General features: G+C 42.2%; 1 protein-coding gene across 1 annotated transcript in view; it reads right to left on the bottom strand.

Annotated features, from left to right (window-relative positions):
• Window positions 1-14,892, bottom strand: part of LOC106814272 (MAM and LDL-receptor class A domain-containing protein 2-like) — a 52,091-nt gene that overhangs the window by 13,639 nt on the left and 23,560 nt on the right. Inside the window, exon 4 of the mRNA XM_014818568.1 lies at window positions 8,952-9,098. Coding sequence (XP_014674054.1) covers window positions 8,952-9,098 — 147 coding nt within the window. The remainder of the gene's footprint in view (window positions 1-8,951; window positions 9,099-14,892) is intronic.

Below are 14,892 nucleotides of genomic sequence, written 5' to 3'. Positions count from 1 at the left end.
CTCTGTTGAAAATTGTGTATGTGTTATCGTCTAGTTAAGGCGACTAACTTGTACGCGACATTTGCCCTAGAGGGATTATAGCATTATCGTTATTGGTAAAGGAAAATAGACCTAGCGTTGTACATTACATCTTGTTGCTGTCATACATATCTACGTTCTCTCTATTAATCGTGCTATCTAATGGTACCCTCTTACACGTGCAAAAAGTTACAAACCTGTAAACCATACGACACGAGCCTCATTACATAATGCACAAGTATCTGTTTGTTTCAATCGAACGGGACTGCAAAATCGGAAGTAATGTAATGTTGCAATTCAGCCATAAAGAGTTAATAAACCCACACCTTTTTTATCATTTATATTTGCCAAAAAAATCCTGATAGGCCTACTGTTTGCTGTTACATGGTCAGTTAAACCAACAACTGCTGTAAATTACTAGGAGTGTATGACTAGAGAATATATCTCTAAGTAAATACTAAAAAGTTTTCCTGAAATACCACAGCTATTGGCTTAGTATTTGTGCGCATGCCTATATATCGATTTTAGTTTCAATCGCCCCAAAAATAGACGATTCTATGTGTGTCTTTTATTTGGGCGTCTCCTAGTCATCTTCGATCTGTCGTATTCGGCTTTATTTCGAATTCGGTGACTTTGCTGACACGGAAATGCATGTAACATGCCAATATTTCCAAATATTTTGGGAGTGGGTATACTGGATTAAAGTAAATACTGAATTTACACACACGAGCGCCCGAGCACACGCACACGCACACGCACACGCACACGCATATATATATATATAATACCTATACATATTTCTGGTGTTTATTAACTATGAAGCATACATGACCACCCGCTGGACAGGAGTGACCAAAAATTCGAGAAAAATTGTAATGATGCAAAAACCTATACTTCTGCAGGGCCAGTTTCACGAAGCTATCGTAAAACACCATCTTAAGGATATCCTTAGAATTTTTGTACGAGAGCCTAACGCTGTCCTAAACGTCCCTCGTTAAAGTGTTTCACGAAACTTATGCCGGTGCGTTGTTAGACGGTCCTTAAAATTCAGCTGTAACGATGTTGCTGGCGGCATAGACTGGTACCCAGGCTATCTCTACACCTTGCTACTAGTTAGTCTATATATAGAGACATGTTACAAGTCTAATGGCGACCCAGCTCACTGTGAGTTGCTACGCTAATCTCTCGCTTCATTTAGTTTTAATAAATGAAGGTACAACAGCGTGCAAACTAAAAATAATAGGTTAAAAGTATTTTTAAATGCCAAGTACCTGAGATATAATTAAACTAAAGCAAGGCTGTCATATTTCCTGCAACTAGAACAACCACAAATGACGTATTGACTGAACAAAAATGTAACATAAATTCTGAAGATTTAGATTACGTTTACTTTAATAAATGTAGGTACAACAGCGTGCAAACTAAAAATAATAGGCTAAAAGTATTTTTAAATGGCAAGTACCCGAGAAATAATTAAACTAAAGCAAGGCTGTCATATTTCCTGCAACTATAACAACCACAAATGACGTATTGACTGAACAAAAATGTAACATAAATTCTGAAGATTTAGATTTACGTTTACTTTAATAAATGTAGGTACAACAGCGAGCAAACTAAAAATAATAGGTTAAAAGTATTTTTAAATGCCAAGTACCTGAGAAATAATTAAACTAAAGCAAGGCTGTCATATTTCCTGCGACTATAACAACCACAAATGACGTATTGACTGAACAAAAATGTAACATAAATTCTGAAGATTTAGATTTACTTTTAGGGCCTACTTTGATACAGTATTGGCGCCATAGGATACAGTAATTACATAATTACATAATTACATAATTACATAATTACATACACGAACAGCCGAAGCACATGTAAGGTGCAAAGAAGCATTTCATCTCTTCAAAATCTGCTACCACAATAAGAAGCTTCTTAGCCACACTTAACACCTGCGCGTCATGACTTCACAGGCCTTGCACAGTATTCTCGTAGACACAGAAAAGTTACCTTCTCGGCGGGGTTTCGCTTTACACTACTGCTTGCCAAAACAATGAAAACACCGCGGAAATCTCCGTTGCTTGCTGTCCGATAGCCGAAGTTAAGACTGCCCCTGACCTGTCCTTAAGATTCTCCTTAATGTGTTCCTTAATAGCACCGTCGTTGAGTTAGCGAGACAGTTGTGAGACGTGGAAACTTAGCGAGGCTTTCGTGAAAAACTTTATATATATAATATCCTAAAACTCTCTTTAACCCATCACTAACTTAACGAGCGCTTCGTGAAACGGGCCCCGAGCTCTGTATACCTTCGTACGCGATTCAAGATATTTGATAATTACAGTTCCGTATTTGCAGTTCACAAAATGGAGCTGCCCACAGCAAACCGCACTGCATGACGCACGAACGCATGGTCCATGCCCTTTAGCGTACCGTTATTGATCTGCAATTAGTTTATTGGCGTCTAAGAATCGGCGGTTCGGCCACAATACTTAGATCGTATCAGTATCTCGAAGCATGAGGCAGCCTGGTTACGCATCAGTACTGTTTGGCCAGCATAAGACATACATATAGACATATGCAGCTGTACTGTCTTGGTGAATGCGTGTCGCTGATAAAATTGTCAGTAATAAGCGCACGAGAAACCACTGACGAAGGTTAGACCATACCTAGAGCTAGTTTAGGTGATCGTCCTCGTATACTGTAGGTAACTGATGACGAATCGTGGAATAATATCCAGATATATTAGATTGCAATAAGCCATAAAGGAGCAAACAAGCTGTGATTATATTTATTTTTCAAACTTTATTGCTTAACATTGTGGTTTCTGATAACATTTCTCGTGCCGATTGACCGACCACATTAAAAACGATTTTTCGGCCAGAATTAATAAATTTGGCACTTATACATGCTTTCTTGTCTATATGTACTTACGAGATAATACTTGTCCTATAAATCCAGTTTTAACTAGACGCCTAAAAAATTCCAACCCGAAGGTTCAGGTTAAAAACATATATTCCCCCCACCAGAAACAGATCAGCCTAAACCGACAGCTCCCCTACTTGGCCACGAGCGGATACATTGATGCTATAGAGCAGATTGATCGCTCTATGCAGAGCATGCATACATAACCCTCCCCCTTCCCCCTTAATCCAAATGCCTGCCTACACCTACTGCTTCGCCTCTCGCTCCCTGTCAAAAATGGCAGCCTCATAACCAGCCTCTCTAAAAGTAATTACGTCACCATAAATAGCTAAAAGTAAAAAAATATGTCCACTTTTTAACAAAATATAAGTTATTATGTCCGCTTTTTATTCTGTTAAAATTGGTGCATTATACTTTCTATTTTGCTATTCCTTTTTGATGTGAACAAACCCTCGTTATCATACATAGCCATAGCAAGCATTTAATGTCATAATCAATATATCAAATCTCTCAGATTTTTTGGATTTTTAACTAGTTGAAAAATAATCTTATCCAGGTAAGAATTGTAGGATAGCATTTAGTGCCGTTAGTACTTACTTTTCATGTAAAAAAATTGCAACAAAAATTTTACAAATATACACCATGAAAATCTCTGACGTAGTCATTTAAGGCAACAACTGCAATGCCAGCGGTACTACCGGCGAGATATAGGACTAACGATAAAGACCGGCGATAAATTGAGACAGAACACAACCTTGATTGCACCCAGGTACAATGCCTTCATCTCGATCTGAGAAGGGAGTAACGTTCGGCCGATTTTAGACCATAACTATTCCAATGTTATCTGAAATCTGAATCGGAAATCGGCTCATCAAACTGACATGTCATCGGTAAGGTTCCACCCCACCCAGTCGACACACGTATTAGCAGAGTGTCTTTCACGTCATACGCGGAGGATGCCTTGCCAAATTTTAGCTGGCGTGTACCTTTTCCCTACTGGACACAGAAGTAAACCTTTACAGATCGCCACTTGCGGAGCCAGCACAACCCGTGATAACTCGATACCGTACAATCCTGAACAAGCACCGAATATTGGAAAACCTAAATGTCGCAGTGACGTAATCTAAGTGGAACAAATCCAAGTAGCGGAGACTACAAGCTACCAGAAACTAACCGCTAAGCTATGATGAAAGGAGGGAAAGGCAGTGAAGAGGCTAAAAGATAATCTAATGGAGCGTCTTTTAAGCTAAATGGCGCGAAATGTGGAAAAAAGAGATGAACTGCAATTTCATTTTACTCGACTATTCTTTCGAAAAAGATGATAAGGCGAATGAATTGTTGCAATATAGGGAATTGTTTAATAAGGCTGAAAAGAATTCTTGAGGAAAGCTTAAACGGCAGTCGAAATGAGGCGTTTATTGAAGAAGAAATAGGAGCCAAAATAGACAAGAATATAAGAAATCAGAATAAATAAGTCGAAAACTATAATACCAAGGTCCGTTCGCTACTACTACTGCGCTAACTGCTACTAACCGGACTGTAACTACTACTACACTGCTATTGCTACAAGCTACTGACTACTACATGCTACTGCTACGCTCTGCTACTGCCTACTGCGACCTTGGCTAACTGCTACTGCTAAGCTCACGGCTACTGCTACCCTAAACGGTACTGCTAACTGGCTACGTCACCGGCTAACCGCTAGCACTGCTTACCTACGTCCTGCTACGTACCGCTACCGACCGTACGGCCGACCGCTAACCGCTACCGCACCCCCTACACCGCTACCGCTCACCGCTACCGCTACGACTGCTATACTGCTACTGGCTAGCGCTAGCCGCACCTGCTACCGCTACCGCTATCGTTACGTCTGTACTATAATACTACTACTGTGCGGTAGTGCCTGTTGCTGCGCTGGCTTCTGCATTCTGCTGCTGCTAAACACTACTCCTCGCTGCTGTGCGCTGCTGCTTCATATAGCAAGACTTACTGCTACTGCTTAGACTGCTACTGCTTCTGTCTTTCTGCACTGCTACATGCTACTGCTACTCTACTTGCTACTGCTACTGCTCGCTCTGCTTCTGCGCTTTCTGCCTTCTGCTTCTGCTACTGCTACTGGCTACTGCTCTGCTTACTGCTACTGCTACTGCTACTGCTACTGCTATACTGCTACTCGATACGCTACTGCTACTGCTTACTGCTACTTTTCTCGCACTACTACTATGACTACTAACTACTACTACTACTACTCTACTACTACTATTACTCACTACTACTGCCTACTACTGCTACTGCACTACTACTTACTGCTCTGCTGCTGGCTGCGCTTGCGACTGCTGGCTGCTGGTTTCTTCTATTGATCAGCGGCTACCTATAATAATAAATATAATAATAATAATATAATAATAATAATAATAATAATAATAATAATCGAACTCTAAACTGCTTGAAAACTCAGGCAATCGCCCCATTGGATCAACGCAGAAGCCTGAAAAAGATTAATCTCAACAAGGCAATACGGCACGATATTCAAGCTGCAAATCAGGCCCTCACCAATATTATCAAAGATAACCATCTAAACTTATCAGAAATCAATGAATTAATGTACGCGACTGCTGCTGTTATTGCTGGAGAGACAAAAGAGAGAGTCACGAAGCCCACAGTGGAACCAACATGGAAGAAGAGAATCAGAACAAAAATTGAAAACCATCGCAAGGACCTCTCCATCCTTAGCGAAATAAAAAAAAGGTGTCACAACAAAACAAGTACATGCCAAGGCCAGGAGCATCTTATGCAAGAGCCGAAGGGAGACTAAGACCGTATGCGAGCTCGAACAAGAAATAAAGATGAAGCTACAGGCCAAAGCTCAGAGGTTGAGAAGGTTTACTAAGCGGAGTGAGCACTACTATCAGAATAAGCTCTTCCATGAAGATGCCAAAATATTCTACCGGCATCTCAACGAGCAGCAAAGCACCATCAAGGAGCCTCCCTCTAAATAGCGACTCGATCAATTCTGGCGTGGAATACTGGAGGTTGGCACAGACCACAATACCAAAGCCACTTGGATCAAACAAGAGGAGGAAGCATTCCAAAATGTAGCAATGGATGCATGAACTGACATTACAATGTGTGAAGTACAGCAGGCCATCAAGCGGACACACAACTGGAAGTCTCCTGGCCCAGACAAGCTGCACAACTTCTGGATTAAGCATTTAAGTGCCCTCCATAAACAACTAACCAGGGCCTTGAATGACACCATCAAGGATCCAAGCAATAGTCCTAAGTGGTTGACATCAGGAATCACTTTCCTTATTTCAAAAGGCAAGGATACAAAAGAACCTAAAAACTATCGACCAATCACTTGCCTGCCTACCACCTACAAGATTCTCACTGCTGCAATCAGCAACCGCCTCTACAATCACTTACAGAAGAGCGACATTCTCACAGATGAGCAGAAAGGCTGTAGAAGAGCGTCTAGAAAGTGCAAAGACCAACTTCTCATTAGTAACATGATTGTGAGCATGGCAAAAAAGCTCAAGAGGAACCTAGGAATGGCGTGGATTGATTATAAGAAAGCCTTCGACAGTGTCCCACATTCCTGGATTCTCGCAGCTATGAGAATCTACAGTGTCACCAACCATCATTCAGTTCATGGAAGCTACAATGAAGAAATGGAAGACTGAAAGGCTCCTCTTCACTCAAGGAGGCTGCATCAGGACAGAAGATATCTCAATCAAGAGAGGAATCTTCCAGGGTGACTCGCTCTCTCCCCTCCTATTCTGCTTAGCACTAACACCGCTTACCAACATGCTGAATAGACAGGGCCTGGGATTTACAGTCGATAAACACAATACCATCAGCTACCTGCTCTACATGGATGACCTTAAACTGTTCACCAAGAACGAATATGAGTTGGAGCAGGCCTTGGTAACAGTCAAAGCATTCAGTGATGACATCAAAATGGAGTTTGGCTTGGAAAAGTGTGCAACCGCAATCTTAAAAGGTGGTAAGCTAGTAAAAAGTCGAAATATTGAGCTTGATGACAAGACAGCCCTACAAAGTCTAAACCACGAGGACACCTACAAATATCTTGGTGTAGACGAAAGTGATGATATTCAGCATGCAAAGATGAAGGAGAATATTGCTAAGGAGTACTATGGCCGAGTTCGCCTAGTTCTCAAGTCTGAGCTCTGCTCAAAAAACAAGATAACAGCGATCAATAGCCTGGCACTCCCAGTCCCCGTGTACAGCTTCGGGGTGATCAACTGGCTGCGATCAGATATCGAAAGGATGGATCGCAAGACAAGAAAGCTACTAACCATGCACGGTCTCCATCACCCAAAAGCAGATGTAGAGCGACTGTACATCAAGAGGCAAAATGGTGGTCGTGGTCTCATTGAACTGATGTCTGCGTACAACACTGCCATTGTAGGTCTAGGCGACTACATCGAGCTTAAGGAAGACAAATTTACAAAGCTTATCAAAATTCATCAGTCTGGAATATCAAAGCACGCTCTCTTACGCGAGGCTAAAGAAATCAAAGCCAAGTACTTGTCTCCTCCGCCCGCCAGCCAATCCTCAACAAAGCAGAGACTGAAGACCAATATAGAAGCAGAGAAGATCGAGGTATTGAAGAACAAGCATTTGCATGGAAGATTCTACAAGAGCCTCGACAGGCCATTTGTCGACAAGACTGGAAGCGTTGCCTGGCTCAGTAGTTCCGGGCTCAAAGGGGAGACAGAAAGCCTGATCATTGCAGCTCAAGACCAAGCACTCAACACCAGATACCATCAACGCAACATCCTCAAGCAACAGGTCAACAGCAAGTGCAGAATGTGCAGCAAAGCAGAGGAGACTATCAGCCACATCATCTCCGGATGCACAGTGCTGGCCCCAACCGAGTACATAAATCGCCATAACAAGGTAGCCAGCTATCTGCACTGGTCAATCTGCAGTGAACTTGGTGAGCAAGTACCTGACAAGTGGTATGAACATACTCCGAGACCGTTCCAACAATCGGAGATACTACCATAATGTGGGATATGGCGGTGCAGACAGATCGCACGATACTGCAAACCGCCTGATATAGTGCTCCACAACAGGAAAGAAAACACGATGCCTGTTGATTGACGGTAGCCGTACCAGATGACTCTAACATTATGGTGAAGGAAAGGACAAACTCACCAAGTACAAAGATCTGGAGATTGAAATTAGGAGATGTGGAATACAAGACGAGAATTGTACAGTGGTGGTTGGAGCCTTGGCTCTCTAAAGAATGGTTTTGAGAAGAACCTTTAAGGAACTCCCTGGCCAACACACTGCCCAAGAAGTGCAGAAAATCGCACTACTGGGAACAGCACACATCCTGCGAAAAATTCTGGATTGAATCCCTATGTCCCAGGTTGGGACACGGTCAACCAGAAGCCACCGGCTAATGCCGTGATCCACTTTGGAAATAATAATAATAATAATAATAATAATTACAATAATCCACGATGATGTCGCTATTCGAATAGCCTAGTGATTGCAAATGATATTAGAGCTGCGTTTCGTTGTTGAGTTGGCGACTAAACGATTATTATACTGACAATTAAATAAAATGTTATTGTTATCGTTATAGCATATTTTTACCATTATTTTTATAAGGAACAGCGCTATTCGTTGTAGCCACCATGCTATTGTAATGATCGTGTGGAACCTTTGCCAGTATTGCCGTGTTCGACATATTGATATGCACAGAACACATGGTGCACTACAACAATCTACCCCCCCCCCCGAGGAGAGATATATTATTTCAACTTTAAAAATGCACCAACTTGGCTAAAATAACTGAAGAGCTTTGTCGAGGCTACCTGATAATTAACATGAATGATGAATGATTAACATGAGCATTGCACTAATACTTTCACCGAGCTATTGCTTTTAAACTAACTACACGAATAACTCATCTTACGTAGTGAAATATCGTTGATAAATAACACTTATATGGGATAAATAATGGTATTTAAACCCACCTTTATCGGTGCCTGGCATATAATCCTTGGTAGGTCCATCTATGTCATCTCCGACTTGTGTCAATTCAAAGCCTTGTGACCAACCTTGACGCGTAACCACGTTGGTTGCCTTCCAGTCGCACGGTGTCTCGAAGTCGCACATCGTACCTGCAGTCAAACGGCATACGGTGAGCAGCAGCAGCGGTACTGAGATCACCCAGTTCGCCGCCATGCTAGACGAGATGACAGCTTTGTGACGGTTAGGCGTATGTCAGTTGGCCAAAGTCGATTTACGCGCAACACTGGGCAGCGCCTGGCCGAATCAAGTCCGTCCATCCGTCCTCGCTGTATTGTCGTGGCATTTTCGCTAGCCGATTGCCACTCGGTGCAACGATTCTGTGTTTGCCAACGATTCGCGGCTTCGCATGTCTCAGCAATAACGCGATTTGTTGTGCTGTTCTGCTCGACAGTGCGGTTCGTGCCCAGGAGAGAGCCGGACGCGCAAGGCTCCTCTACACGTGAAGGGCCTCAGCGGCAATCGTCAGCAGCATGTAGCGTCAGCGCACTACTACAGCTTGCTGGATACGGTAGCGCTACAAGCTCCCGTCGACCGCTCACGCCGACACTCGCACGCTAATAACCCGTCAGTAATCACCAGCGCAACGGCTATCAGCGCTTCGTGATGTGCGCACGGCGTCGGCGAAGTGAGCATGTGCCGGACTAGCGTGCGAGGCGAATACAGGAGCGAGTGCTAGATGAAGTAGCAGTGTGAGCGGTAGGGGAGGCCTCTAGCTCCTACTCCTACACGTGTCCAGTCGCGCGGGGTCAGAAGCCGGTTGGTGAATTGCGCATAACAACGCGAAAAGCGGCTGCGAGATCCTAATAGCAAACTTAATAATCAATAAAACTGATTAAATATTAAACACAGTTCCTTTTGATTATAGCCGGGGCTATGTATAAGCTATACACACAAGCCGATATCTAGATCGACTTGCATCTGATAAATGTCTGAAAGGTCTAAAGCGCAAATTTGAAAAGTCTAAAGGTCTAAAGGTCAAACTCTGATGCAATATATCTGCTTCTGATTATAGCCGGGGCTATGTATAAGCTATACACACAAGCCGATATCTAGATCGACTTGCATCTGATAAAGGTCTGAAAGGTCTAAAGCGCAAATTTGTATCGGGGACCAGTCGGGCAAATAGAGTGGTACTTTATTTTACACATTTTGAAAGCACGTTCGCATTCGCAAATCTTGCAATCGCAAGCTTGTTGAACGGCGCGTGCATGGAAAGCAAAAATGTTGTCTCTGAATCATCGCGTTTGATTCAGGAATACTGTGCAAGGACTGTACATATGTATTATGAGCATACATGTACACAAAACTAATTAGCAAAGGTGTGTGTGTGTGTGTGTGTGTGTGTGTATGTGTGTGTGTGTATTGATGCGTTTGAATAAATGCTATATAAGGATTGTAACGAGTACTCACCTACACATAATTAATTATCACAGACCACGCATTATAATGATGTGTTTAATTTATAGATGCTATAAAAAGATTGGTAGGTGTGAACAGATACAAGATATATTGAGCCATTTCAAATACATCACACTTCAAACTCAAAACAAAGAATTCATCAATAGCTTAAGATCAACCCTGTTCCTACACCATACAAATATGTATAAATGAAACGGCTATTATATTCTGAAGGCAAACTCCCATCCCAGACCGAAGCCATACAGCATAATTTCATATATTATTAACTCGAACCTCCTTATTAGATTCTTTACGTTTTTGGTTGAATTTCCCTGTACAAATCAATTTATAGCAAATATACGAGGAAAGTGCGACCGATCGCTAGTTCCTCTCGTATAAGGTTACAATGTCAACTCGAGTTACACGTTCGCTTGCATCGCAGTTTAGCGTGGGGAGTAACTTAGTTACGCGAGCAATCAGCAGATCCATAGATCTGATTGCTCACATGCCGTCGTCACGTATATCTGTAGTTTCAGCTTGGTTGAACACAGCCCACGTAGCGTTATGTGCCGGGGGCTACATCAAATCTGTCAAATAAACGTATACAAATGCGACAGAACAGCTGCGGCTCCATCGCAATGGGCTTACCTTCCGAAATAACGGACGCCTCGTTAAGCCTAAAATGGCCATTTCCAGTTGCACACGATGGACAGGAGAAAATCGACAACGAATTTTCTTACAGCGGAGTTTTTTTCCAGCGCACAGTCTTCGCAAAATACTTAATTGATATATAGTCTTTGCAAAATAAAGGTTATCGCTAAACCATGAACGAGACTTGTTTCATACTTATATAAACCATACAAATATTGTCATTGATATATATTACCAGTTATTTGAAGCACCATAACGTAATAATTACGAGAGAAATTTACGTATTTACGTATATAAAACAAAAAAAGTCATTGATATAACCAGTTATTCGAAGCACCACATCATGCGCGGGAATAATCAGACTGTAAAAGCTAATTATAACTATGTTCCGGGAAGGCTTTACATTTGCGAAACAAAAAAACAGCTGAACATGTTTTTAAATGGTGATGATTGTGATACGTGCATGTCACTGTCCTCTATATAATTATAATTATGTGCACCTTTAGCTTGTCATGTTATGCTGTAGCATCGGCGATTGATTTTTACTGTTTCGTTCTCCTTCTGTCGACTTACGTCTGCAGAGACATTTATGAACACGTGCAAATGATGAGCTGTCTCGCAGATGGCATGTTCAGAAAAACATGTTGATTTGACAATCAAACCATTTCCTTCCGCAAAAAGAAATACAGAACATGGTGTAAGGATTGGATATGATTGATTGCAAAAAGACCGTATATCTGCTTGACAGCATCGACATCTGCAACAGGGATGGAAAGATATATAAAGAAGGTGAATTGAAGAAATTCCTGCGCGTCATGACTTCACAGGCCTTGCACAGTATTCTCGTAGACACCGAAAAGTTACCTTCTCGGCGGGGTTTCGCTTTACACTACTGCTTGCCAAAACAATGAAAACACGCGGGAAATCTCGCGTTGCTTGCTGTACGATAGCCGAAGTTAAAGTACTGCCCCTGACCTATCCTTAAGATTCCTCCTTAATGTTGTTCCTTAATAGCAACGTCGTTGAGTTAGCGAGACGTTTGTGAGACGTGAAAACTTAGCGAGGCTTTCGTGAAAAACTTTATATATAAGTATATCCTAAAACCTCTCTTTAACCCATCACTAACTTAACGAGCGCTTCGTGAAACGGCCCCGAGCTCTGTATTCTTCGTACCGATCAAGATATTTGATAATTAGCAGTACCGTATTTGCAGTTCACAAAATGGAGCTGCCCACGCAACCGGCACTGCATGACGCACGAACGCATGGTCATGCCTTTAGCGTACCGTTATTGATCTGCATATTAGTTAGTGGCGTCTAAGAATCCGGGCGGTCGGCCACAATACTTAGATCGTATCAGTATCTCGAAGCATGAGGCAGCCTGGTTACGCATCAGTACTGTTTGGCCAGCATAAGACATATAAGACATATGCAGCTGTACTGTCTTTGGTGAATGCGGTGCGTATAAATTGTCAGTAATAAGCGCACGAGAAACCACTGCGAAGGTTAGACCATACCTAGAGCTAGTTTAGGTGATCGTCCTCGTTGATACTGTAGGTAACTGAGTGACGAATCGTGGAATAATATCCAGATATATAGCTGCAATAAGCCATAAAGGAGCAAACAACTGGTGATTATATTTATTTTTCAAACTTTATTGGCTTAACATTGTGGTTTCTGATAACATTTCTCGTGCCGATTGACCGACCACATTAAAAACGATTTTTCGGCAGAATTTATCAATTTGGCACTTATACATGCTTTCTTGTCTAGTATGTACTTACAGATAAATACTTCCTATAAATCCAGTGTTTAACTAGACGCCTAAAAATTTCCAACCCGAAGGTTCAGGTTAAAAACATATATTCCCCCACCAGAAACAGATCATGGCCTAAACCGACAGCTCCCCTTACTTGGCCACGAGCGGGTACATTGATGCTATAAGCAGGATTGATCGCTCTATGCAGAGCATGCATACATAGCCCTCCCCCTTCCCCCTTAATCCAAATGCCTGCCTACACCTACTGCTTCGCTCTCGCTCCCTGTCAAAAATGGCAGCCTCACAACCAGCCTCTCTTAAAGTAATTACGTCACCATAAATAGTAAAAGTAAAAAAATATGTCCACTTTTTAACAAAATATAAGTTATTATGTTCGCTTTTTATTGTTAAATTGGTGCATTATACTTTCTATTTTGCTATTCCGTTTGATGTGAACAAACCCTCGTGACTCATACATAGCCCATAGCAAGCATTTAATGTCATGATCAATATATCAAATCTCTCAGATTTTTTGGATTTTTAACTAGTTGAAAAATAATCTTATCAGGTAAGAATTTGAGGATACATTTAGTGCCGTTAGTACTTACTTTTCATGTAAAAAAATTGCAACAAAAATTTTACAAATATACACCATGAAAATTCGTGACGTAGTCAATTTAAGGCAACAACTCGCAATGCCGGCGCACTACCGGCGAGATTAGGATGCTACGTAGACAGGCGATAAATTGAGAACAGACACAACCTCTGATTGCACCCAGGTAAATTGCCTTCATCTCGGATCTGAGAGGGAGTAACGTTCGCATTTTAGACTCATACTATTCCAATGTTATCTGAAATCTGAATCTGAAATCAGGCTCATCAAACTGACATGTTCATCGGTAAGGTTCCACCCTCACCCACCGACCACGTGATTAGCAGAGTGTCTTTCACATGTCCTTGCCAAGATTTTAGCTGCGGTACCTTTTCCTACTGGCAGAAGTAAACTTACAGATCGCCATTGGCGGATCCAGCACCTGATAACTCGATACTGTACAAGTCTTGAACAAGGCTACCGAATATGGAAAACCCTAAATGGTCGCAGGTGACGTATCTAAGTGGGAAAATCCAAGAGGGAGACTCTACAGCTCCAGAACGAACCGTTAAGTATGATGAAAGGGAGGAAAGGCAGTGAAAGGCTAAAAGATAATCTAATGGGCGTCTTTTTAGCTAAATGGCGGAATGTGGAAAAAAGAGATGAGACGCAATCTTTTACATCGAACTATTTCGAAAAAGATGATAAGGCGATGATTGTGCAATATAGGGAATGTTTTAATAAGGCTGAAAAGAATTTTCTTGAGGAAAGCTTAAACGCAGTCGAAATGGAGGGTTTATTGAAGAAAAATAGGAGCAAAATAACAGAATATAAGAGAATACAGATAAATAACAAAACTATAATACCAAGGTCGTTCGTACTAGTACTGCTACTGCTACTACGACTGTACTACTACTACTACTGCTATTGCTACACTACTGTACTACTACTACTGCTACTGCTACTGCTACTGCTACTGCTACTGCTACTGCTACTGCTACTGCTACTGCTATACTGCTACTGCTACCGCTACCGCTACCGCTACTGCTACTGCTATACTGCTACCGTTACCGCTACCGCTACCGCTACCGCTACCGCTACCGCTACCGCTACCGCTACCGCTACCGCTACCGCTACCGCTACTGCTATACTGCTACTGCTACCGCTACCGCTACCGCTACCGCTACCGCTACTGTTACTGTTACTGTTACTATATTACTACTACTGCTGCTAGTGCTGTTGCTGCTGCTGCTTCTGCTTCTGCTGCTGCTACTACTACTCCTGCTGCTGCTGCTGCTGCTTCTACTGCAAGACTTACTGCTACTGCTACTGCTACTGCTTCTGCTTCTGCTACTGCTACTGCTACTGCTACTGCTACTGCTACTGCTACTGCTTCTGCTTCTGCTACTGCTACTGCTACTGCTACTGCTACTGCTACTGCTACTGCTTCTGCTTCTGCTTCTGCTTCTGCTACTGCTACTGCT

The sequence above is a fragment of the Priapulus caudatus genome, unplaced genomic scaffold, assembly GCF_000485595.1.
Source record: "Priapulus caudatus unplaced genomic scaffold, Priapulus_caudatus-5.0.1 Scaffold896, whole genome shotgun sequence".
NCBI lineage: Eukaryota > Metazoa > Priapulida > Priapulimorpha > Priapulimorphida > Priapulidae > Priapulus > Priapulus caudatus.
The sequence above is the reverse complement of the archived record's forward strand: the minus strand, read 5'-3'. Positions and strand labels throughout refer to the sequence as shown.